At 41.6% G+C, this 17527-nt stretch overlaps 1 protein-coding gene across 2 annotated transcripts in view; it reads right to left on the reverse strand.

The window, feature by feature from the left end:
- The window catches only part of RBM5 (RNA binding motif protein 5), a 22731-nt gene that overhangs the window by 1414 nt on the left and 3790 nt on the right, over positions 1-17527 (reverse strand). The window contains exons 5-24 of one of the 2 annotated variants that reach the window (XM_025205775.1): positions 15000-15069; positions 14446-14519; positions 11902-11985; positions 10406-10466; positions 10173-10238; positions 9652-9812; positions 7959-8056; positions 6956-7043; positions 6675-6752; positions 5910-5982; positions 5096-5181; positions 4671-4749; positions 4341-4432; positions 3714-3878; positions 3131-3277; positions 2973-3044; positions 1848-2027; positions 1538-1612; positions 467-564; positions 256-385 (exon numbers count right to left, since the gene is read on the reverse strand). In XM_025205775.1, coding sequence (XP_025061560.1) covers positions 256-385; positions 467-564; positions 1538-1612; positions 1848-2027; positions 2973-3044; positions 3131-3277; positions 3714-3878; positions 4341-4432; positions 4671-4749; positions 5096-5181; positions 5910-5982; positions 6675-6752; positions 6956-7043; positions 7959-8056; positions 9652-9812; positions 10173-10238; positions 10406-10466; positions 11902-11985; positions 14446-14519; positions 15000-15069 — 1977 coding nt within the window. The remainder of the gene's footprint in view (positions 1-255; positions 386-466; positions 565-1537; positions 1613-1847; positions 2028-2972; positions 3045-3130; positions 3278-3713; positions 3879-4340; positions 4433-4670; positions 4750-5095; positions 5182-5909; positions 5983-6674; positions 6753-6955; positions 7044-7958; positions 8057-9651; positions 9813-10172; positions 10239-10405; positions 10467-11901; positions 11986-14445; positions 14520-14999; positions 15070-17527) is intronic. The other variant, XM_025205776.1, reaches the window with a different exon arrangement.

Below are 17527 nucleotides of genomic sequence, written 5' to 3' on the forward strand. Positions count from 1 at the left end.
CTCTTATAGCTTTAGGCTCAGCTGTGTGATAACACAGTTTCATGGAATGGATTCAGCCCATGGGCTTGAGGTTGAGCACCACTGGCTTACAGACAGTAGTGCGATCTTCCTTGTAGGCTGCATATTCTTTTCCAACAGCCAAAACAAAACCAGAACATCCTCAGCAAAGCCAAGATAGATAGATCTGCTTTCATTCAGCCAATGCCACATTCCTCTACTCTGCAGAAAACTGGACATCTTACACCCCATGCTTACCTCAATGGGAGCTGTGATACCCTGACATTTCCTTCCCAATCCTGAACCTTCCCTCCAGCCCATGGCCTGGAGCATTTTGTTGCCAATATTACTATTATCAAGGCCATCTTTGGTAGGCTGCTCATAATTCCTAAAGAAGAAAATACTGTTAGATCAAGTAGAGGGCTGTCATGTATTCTAGCAAGTACTGTAATGGCTTTCAAATACATACACTGTGCCAGCATCATACACTTTCTTGCGCTTTGGCTCTGGGGGCTCTGGGATGCCATATTTCTCTCGCCGTTCTGCAGCTCTGTCTCTGTATTTCATCTGCAATGACATATTCCATAGGATTAAAAGCATCACTTTATAGCAATTTAATGCTGCCTGCCCCTGGGCACATAAAGCCAGAATCCTCTGTACATTTGAGAAAGGCCAAGATGCTCAGAGCATTACTGTTAAGCAGGAGCTGTTTATGTGATCAGCAATGTTTGGAGGATCCAAACTTTCCAATAAACTTGGTATTGCCAGCTCTACCTAGTACTTGATAATATTCACTGAAACACGAACTCTGTTAAGGACCTCTCACATAAACATTCATCCAAATAGCTTACTCAGCTTAGCAGTTTTACCAGCTAAAAAATGAGGTGGAAGATTCAAGGCCAGGTTCACAGCTGACTGCAGAAACCAATGTGAAGCAAATAGTGCAGAAAGGCTTTAAGCAGAGAAACTAAAAGCCCAGAATCATTACTAACAAACAGGCTCTCAGTCTCTCTGCCCAAGAACCCTGAACCAGTTCTATGCTATGACCAAAAATTGTTTTTGAAATAGGGCTGTTTTGACTGGGAAGTATTTTTTTCAGCTCCACTGCAAGATGCTCAGGCTACATGGTGCGTACACCTATAAATGAAAAAGCCAATGAGGTAATACAGGTTTGGCAATATCCTCCTGCATGCCAGCTACTGCTGAGTTTTTGTTTTTTCTGCTCACTTTCAGTCAGCTAAGGATCACTGCCACAGCTCAAGAGTTCATAGATATTAAGACACTTATACAGCATAAAACACTGCTATGGAGCAAATAATGGAGGAGGGCCCTTCCACAGTAAGTGGAAAGTGAGAGGACTTTATTATTTCCTTCCCAGTCCTTGTGAAAACTCCAACCTTGCTCCAAAGATAAAGTGCTTGCATTATGCTAGATTCTGGTTATCCCGACAGTGACAGTGCCAGAAACAAAAGATCCCAGCCACCCTTTGTGCAGGATTTCTCTCTGCATTAGTTGTACATTTCACTACATGAACACTAACCTCTCTCTCACGCAACTCCAAGGCTTCGAGTTCCTGCTCTGACAGTTTTGATCTCCTATAGATATCCATATTTTGCTGTGTTAAAAAAAAAAAAAAGACTTGCATTAGACCATCTGAGGAGGTTATCCACCTTCTCACTGAGACTCTATTAGTATACCTGGAAACAAATCTCCAACAGAAGACTGGTTCTGAAGAGAAACACCCCAGCTCCAACACACAAATGATACTATGGACTCTGATCTTTACCCCATTCAACATTTACAACAAGAACATCTCCAGAGAGATGGCAATTGCTCACAAGTGTAGTTACCTTGTGTAGGTCTGAAAGCTGCTGATGCCGGATCAGAGCATCTTTGTTAGGAAACTGCCTCCTACACAGCAGACAAGCCATCTTCTTCCAGTCTGTCAGTTTCTCTTCCTCATTTTCCATTCTTTCCAACAAGTCCTCCTCGTTATCACTATCTCCACTGTAGGCAGCCACTAAACCACGCTGGAAGAAAAAGCAAACCACTAATTAGCCACAAGAACAACCTATTGGAAGGTAACAGAGAAGATGTCACAGTAGCAGATTGGTGAAATGAGAGACTGAGGCCTGTTGCAGACATTACATTTTAAAGAAAGGAGTAGTGCATTAATAATGTCTTAACCAGTGACCCAGCCACATGTTCAGGGAATACCGCAACAAAAAGAGGAAACCAGCTACATAAACATTACATATTTTCAGGAATTATTTTTGTGGCTAGTTTCCATTGTGCCTTACATGGAAGGTGTGGCAGGATTAGGACTGCACCAGGGTCTCCAACCAGCCCCAGTGCAGACCCCACCAACTGACAATCAGCTGATTGTCAGATGCCTGGCTTTCTCCTTGCTGGTGCAGGGAAAGCCCAGGAATATGATCCCAAGCTCCCTTAGCACCAGCATGTAAGGTGCAATTGGGATCTGATGCCCCCTGATCCCACTGCGCCAGGCTTTCTATGATTTAAACATCTGTCAGCAGCCTAAATGAGTCGGGGAGGAAACACGTTTCATTATATGGGGTGCAGCAATGTCGCATTCAACCCACAATGGACAGTTATGAAAAGTTTCAGAGCTCAACATTAAGGACACCGCACCTTATAAGAGAATGGATGTTCCTTCTAAACATGATTAATGTGTTTGGAGAACCCAAGACCGTTACTTGAGCCCTGCATCAGATTGGGACTCTTCCACTGGGCCCCCTCCACAAGAATAGTCTACGTAATCTATTACTAAGAATGGCCTGATTCTGTTGGAAGAAGTGGCCCCACCACTCAGAATAGGTCTATTATTAATCCTACTCAGATACTGGAGTACCTGCTCTCAAGTCACACCACAATATGCCCTGCAGCTCAACCACCACATATTGGTCTCAAAGGCTACAATGCATTTTCATACTGCTGAATAGTTACACACTTACTTTAAGCGGGTTCTCCTCTTCTCCATTCTTCACCACCTCCGCCATGATCTGCTGTCTTTCAGACAAGGTACCCTAGGAAAAGTAAGAAACCTTTGAGGCTCTGAGCACTGCACAATCTGTCCCTCTCTGTAACCATTTTACTACACGAAAAGCTTTACCTTTTTTTCAAAGAGGGCAAAGCCAGCATCTGCAGCTGCAGATTCCTTCCTCTCCTCCTCCCTGGAGCTGAGCGGCTGAAAGCTATTCTTAAAATTTTCTTTTTGTTTATTCAAACTCTTTGCCCAACGCTCCATGTCTTTAGCAATCTGGAAGACAGGCAACTGAGGGTCAGACAAGCCACTACAGAGTCACAGTAAAAACCCTCCTGGGACTTGTCATTCACTCCAATACCTGCACTCACTAGAGCAATGTATGCTACAGCACCCTGTATATTTTATTAAAATATTTCCATAAAATAGTGGATGCAATCAGAGCCATTCCTTATACAGAGTCCCAGCAGGCTGTAATTTGGCTGTTGTACCTGGTGACAATATCAACAGCTGGTCTTAACCTAAAATTACCTAAGTGATTACTTGATTCCTTGCCCCACAGGGCCACATATCCAACCAAGGGATCCACCAGAACTTTCCCCAGCTCTCAAAAGACCCCACTGGTAGCCCTGCATGGTTCATTTCCAGCTGGGCAAATGACACTGTTACATAGGAGCATTTCCAATCCAACCAAGACTGGATTTCATCTCACCTGCTGAGCTGTTTTGCTCTTAGGTTTCTCTTTCTTCTCCTTCACTTCTTTGGTGGTAGTTGCATTAAGTGTTTGCTGGTAAGTTACACTGTCAGCAGCAGGCACATATGTCTCTTTCTCACCATCCCAGTAAAGATATTGTTGGGTTAGGGCATTGTAGTAATACTGAGAGAGAAATCAAAACCAGATGATTATAAACCAAATATAGGCTAAACATATACAGGACAAACAAGAGAATGTTCAACTCTTCCCAGAACACTTCAGCCCTCTACGAAGGGGACAAATAGGTGTCGGCCTCTTAGATCTTTTGCTCCCAAGCACATGCACTCTAAACAGCACCATGGAAATAGGCAGAAGTCTAAGTCAATTTTCCCTTCTAGACCAGAAATAAACAAATTTAGATACTGGGCAACTAAAGGTCTCAGGAACAGGATTCATTAGGAGGCCTAATATAGGCTATCAAAGGGAAAAAAACAATGCACCCACCACAGAAAACAGATCAGCCCTAAGATATTGTTCAGGGTATAAACTGCTTGTAATCGTTCATCCTGAAAAACAGTTTCACTCAGAGGCTGAAAACCTGCAGACCTATATCTTTAAGACAGATGGGAAAAAGCTTGCATTTACCTGAGAGTTAGGATCATAATAGAGTCCTGTTATAGGATCATAATAATAACCTGAAGACTCATCATATTGGTACGTAGAGGTGTCAGGGACAGCTGTGAAAAGAGAAGAGGAAGAGATGGGACAAGACTATTCTATTTAAATCAGACAGGCACCTTTCAGTTTCAGACCATAGGAACTATAACAACAGATGTCTGTAAAAGCATTCCCATGTCATCAATGGTTTTGTGGCAATGCATGGCCATGAGACAATAAACCAAAGGAGCACACTGATCTATTGCTACCAAACAACATATATGCAGCTGTCCACAAGATGATTCAGTTTTCGCTTACCATATTTGGTGCCAGGAACCACACCAGTTGGGGAAGTCGATTGTGCCTGTGTGCTAGTGCTTGGCTGAGCTGCTGGTGTCTGTAAAGAATTGGAATCATTAAGGATGTGATTTGGGGTCTGTGGCAACCAACATCAGCAAACCAAGCCATCCACAGCATGTAGCATGGATAGAGTAGCTAGCTGTTCTTGACCCATATTTATTTTTCCAAGATAAAGGAATCCCAGCCAGCAAAGGAAGAAAGGCAGGTAGCTGTTCTTTTATAACTAAAATCTCTACAACATACTAACTTCGGTCTATGGAGAGGCTTCAGTTCAGGAAGTAAGGACTTACCAACTTTGCTACGCTAATTTTAAAAGATCACAGCCAGAAAATAATCCAAATGAGACTGTCACATTAGTCTGAAGGAGTAATTAGCTCATTTACCTGAGAGTCAGATGAATTGTTTTGTTGACTGTACAGCTGAGGACTCTGGGATACCACAGCAGCTGTAGTGGTGGTAACTGGAGCACCTACAAGGTTAAAAGTTCATCAGCTTATATCTGGACTAGCCCCCTTTTCCAGAGCTACTGTAATTTCACTTATTGAAGAGGACATCAGCTCCTATTTCCAATTCAAAGTGGTGGCAATGGAGAGGAGAGTGGGGGTGATAGCAACACAAAGTACAATATATACAGTAGCTTTGACAATTGAATTCAAAGAGAGAAGACTTGTCCTTACAGAAGGCTATACAAGCAGGCTCTTTGGAAAAGGGAACTGTAAACTCAACACATTCTGAGTAGACAGAAGTTATGAACAGACTCAGAATACACACAAGATCCCTCTAGGCATGCATACAAATGCTTTTTGTACAAATACTTTTTAGACAGCCAGCTAAAGCACACATAACAAGCAATTCCTCGCACAGAACAGCTGGCAGCAAAGTTTTGGTGGGAATCACTCAGGTAGGGACTATGATCTAAATGCAGATTTAAATTATGCAAGTCCCTATTGCACCCCACCCCCCCCCTTCTCCCTTTAACTAGCAGAAGAGACTCCATCTTGAGAAGACCTTTAGTGAGCCTTGGTTTGACCAACTTAATCACTCCTTTGTATCAACTGGCAGAATCAACTGAGTTTCGTAATTACTGATGTTAGGAGTCTGTCATACAAAGGGATTAGCTCTGCTCTTAATATTGTTCCATAAAAATAAAATCTCATCCCAAACAAAATGAAAAAAGGTTAAACAAAGGATTATTACCTGATATGGTAGCTCCATCTGTGTCCAATACGCCTGCTTGGTTCTGGTAGTACTGCTGATAATCCTGCGAGTACTATGAAATAAAATGCAGAATGAACATCCGGTTAAGCCAAGTTTAATACTGACTACAGGCACTGGCAGATATTATTTTCAATGCACAATGGGAACTGCTGAATTCTGTCACGGAATGGAATGACTGCATACAGTACTGTGCCAGACATTTAGGGACTTGATTCCCTGGATGGAAAAAGCGTTGTACAAACTTGAGCTGCCTGCACTCGCCAGCTGGAAAAGCCAAGTGCATTTTGCAGTATCCCCCGGCTCTACTGCAGGAAGAATAGCAATGATTGGCCACAGTATGGTCATTCTATTTTCTTCCCAAACACACTCCGAGCCTGGAATGGATTCACGCTGGTCGTGTACCCCACAGACTCCATTCCAGAAGAAACTGGAGTTAGTGTACATGCTCTTATGCTCCAGGATGAGAGCCATGTTTTACTACTGCCTCTGCAGAATGCTTGTGGGGGAAGGGGGCCAAGGGGAAGTACACTGGACAGGTGCTAAAATTGTTCCGCATGCCAAAAAATGTAACGTTTCAACCAGTAACAACTTTGTGGCAAATTTACCATTTTTATCTCAGAACAAATTATTTTACCCTTTGGCATGTTAAGACTTGTTGTGATAAAACTGCACATAACCTGGAAGAAATGTCTGACAAGGCCCTATAAGTACACACTACCAAGAGAATTAACCAACACTACTAACCTGAGCATACTGGGTGTAGCCATCCTGTCCTGGTTGGAGGTAGCTATAGTCAATGGTGCCTCCTTCTCCAGTCTGAGGCTGTGAATTCAAGCAGATAAGTTTTATCAGAGACAAGTGCGTTACTGAATTGAGCAACTATACCGATTATTTCCCTTCCTAGCACTTTGTATATAAATTTAACCAATTGAGCAATTCTGAGCAATAAACAGTGATGCTAAATGCATTCTGGTTTCATTTCAGCAAGAATAATGTGACCATGCACCAAAGGCCCCAAATCATACCTGGGTGGATGACCACTGAGCTGCAGCAATGGCTGTGCTTGCCACAGAGAAGGCGCTCACCCGGTTACCATCTGGGAGAAGCAAATCTCTGAAACCAGGAAGATCAAATCATGATTATGTGTAATTATCATTTCATGCTACTGATGCAAGGAAGACTCAGACTCTCCTTATACACAGATTTTAGTAAAACTCAAGATATCTGTAGAAAGCAAATAAGCTGAAGGGTAGTTTGGCAAATCCGGGGGGAAAGGAGGAGGGTATTTTTGAGGCTTATAGCGGTATACTTGTTAACCTTTTATTTTGTATCTGTGGTTTTTGTTTGTTTGTTTTTTAAAGGAAGGGTTCCACTGTTCTATTATTTTAACAGAAAGGATATTTTTTTTTAGATTTAATCTAGATCTGTTTTGCTGCAGTTTAAATCCATTGCTTCATGTCCTGCCTTTTGCAGCAAGGAAGAAGGTAAAGAAGGAAGAAAATTCTCTTCCTCCTTTAAGTAACCTTTGAACTAGTTGAAAACTGCTATCATGCCCCCACATCCTTCTTCTTTCCCCAAACTAAACAACCTGTTCTCTCAACCTTTCCTCATACCGCTTACATTTCAACTACTTTAGCATCACGTTGGTCTCACACCTCTTGATCCTGCCCAAACTCTTCACACCCGCTTTGAAATGTGGAGCCCAGAACTATATATAATACTTCAGCTGTGACTTAACTAGCATCTGCTACTATGCCCTCTCATACTATAAATACAATACTGCTAATGTAGGCCAGAACTGCATTTGCTTTTATATTTTAAGTGCTTCACATTACTGATGTTTGTCTTGCGCTACTGACAAAATGAAATTTAACTCCTGGATTCTACTCTTATCCTCTAAGTGTTTGCAATGCTACCCAGGACATTTTGGCCTTTTTTTTTTTTTTTTTTTTTTTTTTTTTTTTTTTTTTTAAACTATTATTATTATTATTATTAAGAGATGAAGAAAAGCAGCTCCTTGCAACTCACTTTCTGGCACTCTTTGCAAAATCAACACCAATTGTTTTGCCATCTATTTTCAACGGTGGCTGAAGACTTTGTAAAATCTGCAACAGTTGAGATGCATCCTACAAAGAGAAAGAATCTCTGTCAGTATAGCCCAAGCCTCCAACTCAAGGGCAAGTTACCTGTTGAAGTAAAGACTCAAGAGTTCATTCCAATGATGTACCGAAACCTTTAATCTTTCAAAAAAGCACAACTAAGATGCAATTTCAGATGCAGTATTGCAAGTAGCTGAGGCTATAAAACTTCCTTAAACCCCATCATTCTACTATAAAAGCTCTTGGAAAAGTTTCACTCACCAGAACCAGTTGATAAAGTAGCTCTGATAAACTCATAGGTTCATAGATATTAGAGTCGAAAGGGACCTCAGTAGGCCATCGAGTCCAACCCCCTGCCCTGGGCAGGAAAGACCGCCAGGGTCAGATGAGCCCAGGCAGCTGCTTGTCCACTCTCTTTCTGAAGACCCCCAAAGGTAGGGGAGAGCACCACCTTCCTTGGAAGCCCATTCCAGATTCTGGCAACCCTTACTGTGAAGAAGAAGGTCTACCTAATGTCCAACCTAAATCTGTTCTCCATTAATCTGTGGCCATTATTCCTAGTTACTCCAGGGGGTGCCCTAGTAAATAGAACATCTCCTATTCTCTGCTGCCCTCCCCTGATGAATTTATAGACAGCCACAAGATCACCTCCCAGTCTTCTCCTGTGCAGGCTGAAGAGATCTAGGTCTCTCTCTCTCCTTGTAGGGCCTTGCCTACTACAGGCCTCTGACCATATGAGTGACCCTCCTCTGAACCCTCTCAAGATTCTCCACATCCCTCTTGAAGTGCAGTGCCCAAAAAAGGACACAGTACTCCAACTGCAGCCTGACCAGTGCCGCATAGAGAGGAAGCATCACCTCCCTGGACCTGATCATCGTGCACCTGCTAATGCATAATAAAGTGCGGTTAGCCTTGTTGATCACTTGGTCACATTCAAGACTCATGTTCATCTTGGGAGTCACCTATGTCTCCAAGATCCCTTTCTGCTGCCTGCCGGTGAGGTCATCCCCCAGCCTCTAAGTGTATTGGTGGTTCTTTTTGCACAGGTGCAGCACTTCGTACTTGTCTTTGTTGAACTGCGTCCTATTTCGTTCTGCCCATTTTTCCAACCTGTCCAGATCTGCCTGGATCCATTCCCTACCCTCTGGTGTATTAACTTTGCCCCATAATTTGGTATCATCTGCAAACTTGGACAAGGTGCTTGCCATGCCCTCATCCAAGTCACTCATGAAGACACTGAACAGGTGCCAGGGTACATTAAACCTTATATTGAACACCCTCCCAAGCAAACATTCAACTGTCAAATGCAAATGACTAAGCTGTTTATTTCACGTGACAGGTTCAAATCCAGATCATATCTCCAGATGAGAGTACCCACCCACTATAACGATAAGAACAAATCTAGCGCCCCTCTCCCCACCCCCCAATTTATACACATTTCTCATTTGATGACCTCCAAGTACCTCATCACGTGTTTAAGGAAGATAAAGCACAGATTGGCTAAGTGACATATCCAATAAATCCATATCCAGTATATCAGGTGCTATTCCCCAAAGACTATTTCCTTGTTTTAAATCACACCAGCATCCCATATTTTGTTTCAAGTGTATTACACCACTCACCATTGCAGAAGACAGCTGGACAAATGCAAAGCCCCTGTTTTGCTGGGTCTGCTTGTCTTTAATAAGGCGAATGTTATTAACTGCCAGAGAAGCATATGGAGATAGTGCAGTCATGATGGACTCCACTACTGTGTGAGGAGCTATATTTCGGAGAATAATGGCTGAAGAACACAGAGAAAATCTCAAATCAGTTAGGTTTATGAAGGCTCTTCAGAACTCTTTTAGCTTGTGAGAATAGCCTATAGAGCACAGTAAAGGAAAAACCCTCTGGGGGAAGGTAAATGGGTTTTCAAGATCCCCCCCCAAACTTCTTTACAGATGCAACATATCAAGCCATCACACATTCATGATTGAACAAAGCAAGCTAAGGGGTCTGTATTATAATGGAGTTGCAGGTGGGACCCAAGCACATAGCTCACGCTGAGACACTAGTCAGTACTTCAGTACTGTTACATCAGTGTTGGCATTCTGCCACTCATGAAATTTAATGAATAAAGCAAAAGTGTTTTTTTTAAACTTACTATCACAGTAGTAATCCACAGACTGAACAGCCTCTGTTGCTCCAGGAGGTACCTCTTGTTCTGAATCTTCATAGTAAAGAGGAAATTGCTTTTAGTTACAGAATGGATCGGTCACTTAAAATTCAAAGACTTGTTACAAACCAGGTTAGGACCTGAACTGCCATTTGTAACATCGAATCAAATCAAGAAATACCATACATAACCTAATATTCAAAAAGCTTAATGTAACTTACCAAATTTATCAGCTCCACAGCGGAAGCATTTTAGTCTTCTCCTGAAGTTGTAAAGGCAGCACTAAAGAAAAGAAAGCAGCTTTCAGATGTTGCAGCCATTTCACATGCTGCCACATGCAGACATCTCATTTTCAGCATGTCACTACTGTGAAAGCCTCTGTACATGAGACTAAAAATCTAATCCAAGTAGTAGCTGCTCCTGAGATATGAGCTATCTTCATTCAAACAAGTGACTCTTCCTGAAATTGAAGTCAGCTAGTTCACTAGCAGCTTGCAACCTATAATCCTAGTTACTGAAATAGATGCATCCACTTATCACAAACTCTACTTTAAACACTGCTCCTTGTCAGGTCTCAGTGTACTATGACTGCTTACCTCCCAACTAATTGGACATGCTGTATAACAGCATGAAATTCAGGCTTGTTCAGTTTTGAGAAGCCCAAGCTCCACTGCAAATGACAACACACACAAGTAAAAGAAGGATAGCAGGTACTGAGTAGTACTGCCCAGATGCTGATGTGTATCCATTAACACTGACTGAGAAAACTGGGACAAGTATGAAGTGGGTAATCCTGCTAGTGACTGAAACTTGTGTGAAATAAACCCATCTCAATACTGCTGTAAGCAAATTAGATAAGGTATTTTGAGTCTGGGGAGCTAAATGGAACCAATCTCTAAGAGTGAGCTGAATGGTTCTTAGTGGCACAAAACACACTGCAACTGAAATAGGACTGGGGGGAAAGGAAAAAAGCAAGCAAGGAATGTACAACTCTTTTACTGATCACAGTATTAAGTTATGATTATTGTGGCCAAAAGCAGCTGAACAGCTATTGTAGTGGATGAATAAAGAATTTAGTTATTTTCCCAAATATGCAGTTGATGTCAAAGCCCAACTACACCATCTCCTCAACCCCAGGCTAGCAACTGCTCTGTATTTTAATGTAACCTCCTTTCAGGAGGTGCTGCTTTTGTGTATTTAAGCTCAAAACATCAGCGACATTCTTTTGACCTATGTTCTCCAGAAGCCACTGTAGTTGCACAATTGTAAGATGCTGCACACAGAAGTCAAAGTAGGCAAATTCAGACTGGATATTTTTTAATCAATGGTAAAACAACTCACTCAGGGACACTATGCATTCTGCCACTTAAGTTTACATCAAGATTAATGTTTTCTTAAAAGACATACTTTAATTCAACCACAAGTTAATGAAATTAATGCAGAAATCACTGGAGATCAGGTCACAGAAGCCCTTTTAGACTTTATTATTATGTGCTGCCAACCTTGCTCCCTTGGTTGAATATCTACTATGTAATTTGGATCCAATATCCACCTCATTTTATTCCCGTTTCTTTCTTTAATGTAGGGCAATCTCATGAAAACTGGCCTGTTAAAACTTGCAATTTTTCCCATTCACCTTTTTCCACAGCAGGTTGATACACACATCTAGGCCCAACACTGATTAGTAGAACCCTTTTACAGAAAACACACTTCTTACCTTGTTACAAAGCCAGTCTTCAAATTTAGGCCTGGGGTTGCTGTAGTGCATTGCAATCTGCTTCCCCTGAATCACTAGCTTTTTCTGTAAAAATAAAAAAAAAAGCAGACTTAATTATTCCTGGGTTGAGGCACATGTGTCCATTTTCCCATGGCAGAGCACACTTCGGAGGAATCAGTGCTCCTGAATTAAATGGACAACATATGGGGAGGACGTGGAGGACCAACCACCGCCACCTACACCCTGCCCATCCAATCCTGCAGAGAGGAGGACGTGGGCAGTAAGAGAATGGGATGTGGAGTAAAGGTAAACGGAATCAGGGAGTGTTGAACAAGCTGCCAAATACTAAATGCTGACTCGAACAAGGAAGTGTCTCGAAGGAGACAGAACTCTATCCTGATGTATTCAGTATTAATGGATTTAGGAGTCTCTCTCCCAAGTATTTCTATTCACTTCTAGTATAGCATAGAGCGACTTGTTTAAATATGTCCTTAAGTGACTGCTTCACTTCTTCCCCTAAACCAAATTCCCTAGAAATTTAAATCAACAGCATCTAGAATTGTCCCCCCCCATCCCCAAGTGCTTCCTTCAGAATGTGTCCCTTTAAAAAAAAAAAAAATACAATAAATTCCTCTCAAAGGGACCCCATTTAGATTTCTTGAGCCATCAACTGAAACAGCTCAAAATAAATCCCTTGACTAACACACTGGTTCATGAAAAAGCCTGTGCAAGAGGTTTGTGTTCTTCATTCAGACACGAACTCTTCAAATTGAGTAATTAGACCGCAAATGAAGCTTCTCCAAGGAGGAGGAAGAGTTCATATGGTTTTCATCATGTCCTCTCAGTTAGTGTGTCACTAGAGGAGGTATAAGTTTTAAACCATTTAAGAAGCCAAAGTTCGGAGCTTCAAACGTTGCTGAGCCCTATGTATGCAAACTGCCCATCCAAAATTATTTATATCAGTAGATGGCCTTCACTTCAAATAGATGCATCTTTAAGAGCGTCTTTGGCTATATACCAGAATGGCACTGGCTAACCCCAGATATTATTTTTAATTGAAGAATTACTTTATATAGGAGGGTTAGCTTTATTGAAGAGGCACCAAAGAAATGTCAGGATCACTCTTTTCAATAACAGGATCTGACAGATCTACAGTGCACCATGAGTAGGGTTTTCATGTTCTCTATTGCTAGGGGAAATTTTTATTTCTCCTACGGGCAGGAGGAAGGGTTGGAGGGCCCAGCATTCACTGGATATGCAAACATTGAAACAAAGATGCTGGCACATTTACAATACATCATCTCTCTGTAAGTCAGAAGCAGGGCCACTTAGGAAGACTCGACTACTTTTATCCCTACTACTAGGGTGGCTCTGGTTACTGTGGAGTGAATTTGGATCATATTTGTCTCAAGTTGTACACAAGCTTTGTATACATTAAAAGTTTTGTTTAAAAAAAAATGCTTGCTAACATTTTTGACACCAGACGTTTTAGTGCCTCCGTTGCCCAAAAGTGGACATTAGGCTGCAAAAAATTCAGCTTGAACAGATTGCTGTTGAGGAAGGGGCCCATGGCATGAAACCCTACTCTACAGGGCTGTGCATGCCAATTTCTGTACTGAATTGTGATATCTGATCACCCAACCTAAAGTATCATTTTCTTAAATGTTGAAAAAAACCCAAAAAACTAAACACAGCAACAGTAAGGTTTAAAGAAGATATAGTTAATCCTCGTCTGATCACAAAAATGTAGTTCATTATGCTGATTAGAACCAATGTGAGTAACTTAAAGTCTGCTGTTAGAATTGATAACATATATCAAAACGCAGTACAAGCAAATACTTCAATTCACTTGACAGTGCAAAAGAAAAGCCTCAGTATACAGGGAACCAACTTTTAAAGGAGGACCTGTTTTGTTTTCTGGCTCTTATTAAATCATTTTCAGTCCAGAAATTAAATTTACAATTCCACTTTAAAATAACTAAGTTTCCAGATGATTTTAGCGTGTCCCATCAAATAAATACTCTCGTAACAGAGCCAGGAATTTCCCCTGCTAGAACAGGGGGAAAGTATTCCACTTGGATAGCGTGTCAGTTTAGAAACAAGCATCAATGACTTCTTGCTGAGTACCAATATGCTGTGGATATCCAGTATTATTACTAGACTCCTTGAAAAATACAGTGTTTTCTATGGCAGCCATGAACAGAGAAATGGTGAGGTGGAAATAAATATGGGTGTTTCAAAGGACTGTTCAGGTCAAGAGTTTTAAGAGCCAATTAGACTGGCACCACACAACTACAACACTAGTATGTAATTAAATCAGGGTTCATTCTTCCTGGTTCATAGGAGATCACCCAGAACAGCCAATCATTTTCCTTCTAATACTATCTTGGCTCTGCTAGTACAAGTTTTAATATATACAAAGCTTTCATTCTTTTAAATCACTGTTTTGGAACAAACCACTCCTTCCACTTTTCATTTATCCCTTTTTAACTGTACAGACTTGTTCCATTTTCAGGAATATCTAGACTTGGTGAGTGAAGCAACCTGATTGGCTTCCATCCAGCTGGTAGCATCTTGAAAGTGATAAAACTCCACGAAGGCGAAACCACGGCTTACACCTAGAGACAGCATTCAGATATAGACGGGATACTTGTGTTAGTCAGTTCCTTTAAAACAGGTGAATCTCTCTCCAACTGCTTCATTACTTCATGACAAAGCAGCTTTACAAATGCGACGTCAACTGCTGGGATCTGCTCGTTATTTTGCCATGGCAAGGAACCAAGCTTCCTTAATTTGCTATATTTCGATCAACTTGAATCCATGTTTAAAAGGTAACCATGCAACAGACTATATAACTGTCAAATCAGTTCATACTAGTGTTACTTACCAATACCGTTTAACAAACCCCCTGTTGAGAGACTTCTTTCAAAGTGTTCATCAGCTATCTAGAAACCTTTCAAAAAGGCCACATTCCTTCGCCATGGCAAACCTTACATTTTTATATCACGTGCTTGCAGATTTGGGGTAATTCTGGATGCTCTTTTGGGTCTGGGGGTGGGGAAGAGGAAGATGACAGAAATCTAGATTAGGGCTCTCACCTGTCTTTCTCTTCATCAGCCTCACATCTGCAGGCTGAGGGCCTTCAAAGGACTCAATGAGCTCTCGAATCTGTATGGGAGTTTAATCAGACATTATGATCCCAAATCTGGGCCAGTAGCTCAAAAAAGCAGCAATCAAAAGTGTAATCTGACTATGAATCAATATGCCAAAAAAAATCAAGCATACAAATTCATATTCTCATCCTAACTTCAAAAGAAGATAAAGCAAATTTAACCTCTGGGTAAAAAACAATTTGTTACTAAATGATCAACACCCTGCCCAAGTCCTAGATAGTTCTTGAGCAGGCTCAGCCAGCTCTCTCCTTTTATATCTACCATCCCTTGTCATGAACAAAGATACTGTGGTACCCAAGGCTGTCTCTCTCTCTCTCTCTCTCTCTCTCTCTGACCTTGGTCTCCAGGCACAAGCTTCTGAGCCAATTAAGACAGTAATTCTCAACTTTTTAAATTCAAAGCAACCCTTGGGAAAATACCAGGTCTTCACTTTCACTCATTTTTTGATTATGAAAAAAATAATATATCGATTCTCCTGTTACAAAGAACGCATTAAGACAACAGATCATAACACTTCTAACAGTGCTATTATTGTGTAGCATGCCACAGCATCCTTAAGAGGATCTCAAGGCACCTTGGCTTCTTTACATTCTCTTAAAACAAGAGAATGTCAACAAAGGAAAAATGAGACCTGAGCAAAAACAGTAACTTCAAATGGACCTAATTTCTTTGTTCTGAAGCTGCTTAAAAAGCTATGGAGGTGCCACACATCACAAATCTGTTTAGTTATCTTTAGCTGCTAAAGCATACCCTAGGTATGCTGAAGGACATTTTTATAATGTTGCAGAACTGATTAACAGCAGATGAAGGGATCCTGTTAAGACAAGCAGAAGATGCACAGCCATTCAAAACAATCCTTTAGACCTCCCTGTTCAAATGTAAAAGCCAGAATAGGGCCCTCTTACAGAGCTGAGTTGAAAATAACATGTGACTGACTACTTTGAACAGTGTCATAACCCACTTTTACATTATCTACAAGCATCAATACAGCAAAGAAAACATGCAAGCAAAGCACCATTGTTACCATTTTCCATAATCAAAAACAGAAGGCTGAAAATACATAGATTAACAGCTGTTGTTTCACAGAAAAGTGAATATTCAGAACAAAATACAATTAAGTTCAGTACTCTAACTATACACCAAATTCTTTAAATGAGATTTTAAATGATTCCACATTATTCAGTTAACTACAGTAGGTATTTACATGCCTATTCTCTTAAAACAGGAAAACCTCTAAAGTAATGCAACTCAGTTGAATCTATGGAGAAGGCTTCAGAACAGTTCATCATGTTGCACACTGTTTCAGATTTCAGTTAAATGAACAATAAACGCAAAGAAGCAGTCAATAGAAATACTCAATGAAGTTTTAAAACCAGCTGGTTAAATTTGAACATGCACTGCATGAAAAATGTCTAATGCAACACTGAACACTGTTCCTCATTTGTTTATTAAGTGAAATGCAAGAAAATTGCCAAAAAGTTAATTAAAATTTTTTGCTTTAATTAAGTAAATCATAGTACAAAGACAGGCTGCTCAGAAATCAAGTTTGAACAGCTCTACTTTTGTGGGTTTAATAAATGTAACGGGCTTTACTTTTTAATTCTTTTGGTGTCTCAGACATATCAGGCGAGAGACAAAAAACATTAAAAATTAATTGCTTCCAGGATCTCTGAACTGGGGCTATACAGATGCTATGAAGGCTGAAAAGTCTGGTGCCTACCAAGCTCATTGTTCTCCCTTTGTCAGCTCTACAGCAGCCATTTTAAAACTGCCTGAGCTGTGCTAACATTAGAGTACATTAATGCACAAAGATGCCTAGCCAGCAGAACGACTGGCTCAAGGTTTTGGGTTTTAAACAGAACCTGATAATAAATCTATGACAAAAAATATATATACAGATTTATGGGAATTAGTTCCCATAAGTGGAAGAAGTGCTTATCTATACTTTAAAATAGGGGTGCACCAACAGAGATTTTGGGGGCCGATACAATAGGTGATTCCCGATACAGCTCCATGAAGCTGGTAGGTTTTAGTGAAAGGGGAGGGGGGAGGGAAGGGGTGTGGAGGGCAGATCAATGCCCCCACAGTAAGGGAGGGAGTGGGGCTGGGGTAGGCACTGCCCAGCAGGGGCGGGCACAGGACAGAGCTGCAGCTCATCCAGAGGGCATGGGGGGCAGCTCCTGCCGCTGTTCCCACTGCTCATCCAGGAGGGCATCGGGGAGTAGGGGGGTGGGTCTGCGCTGGGCAGGCTGCAGAGCTGTGCTTGGGACGGGTGGCCGAACTTCACCGTAGCCCCCTCCCAGCGCCACCACTGCCCGTCCAGAGTAAGCCCCAGCCTCAACCCTCAGCTGCATCCTGGCCTCCAGTACCCCACGCAGATTCGGGGGCACACACCCCCTCCTTGCATGGTGGGAGCCACCGGACTAGCAGCACACAGAGGTAGGAACCGCTGC

This window comes from Alligator sinensis, unplaced genomic scaffold (genome assembly GCF_000455745.1).
Source record: "Alligator sinensis unplaced genomic scaffold, ASM45574v1 scaffold467_2, whole genome shotgun sequence".
Lineage (NCBI taxonomy): Eukaryota > Metazoa > Chordata > Crocodylia > Alligatoridae > Alligator > Alligator sinensis.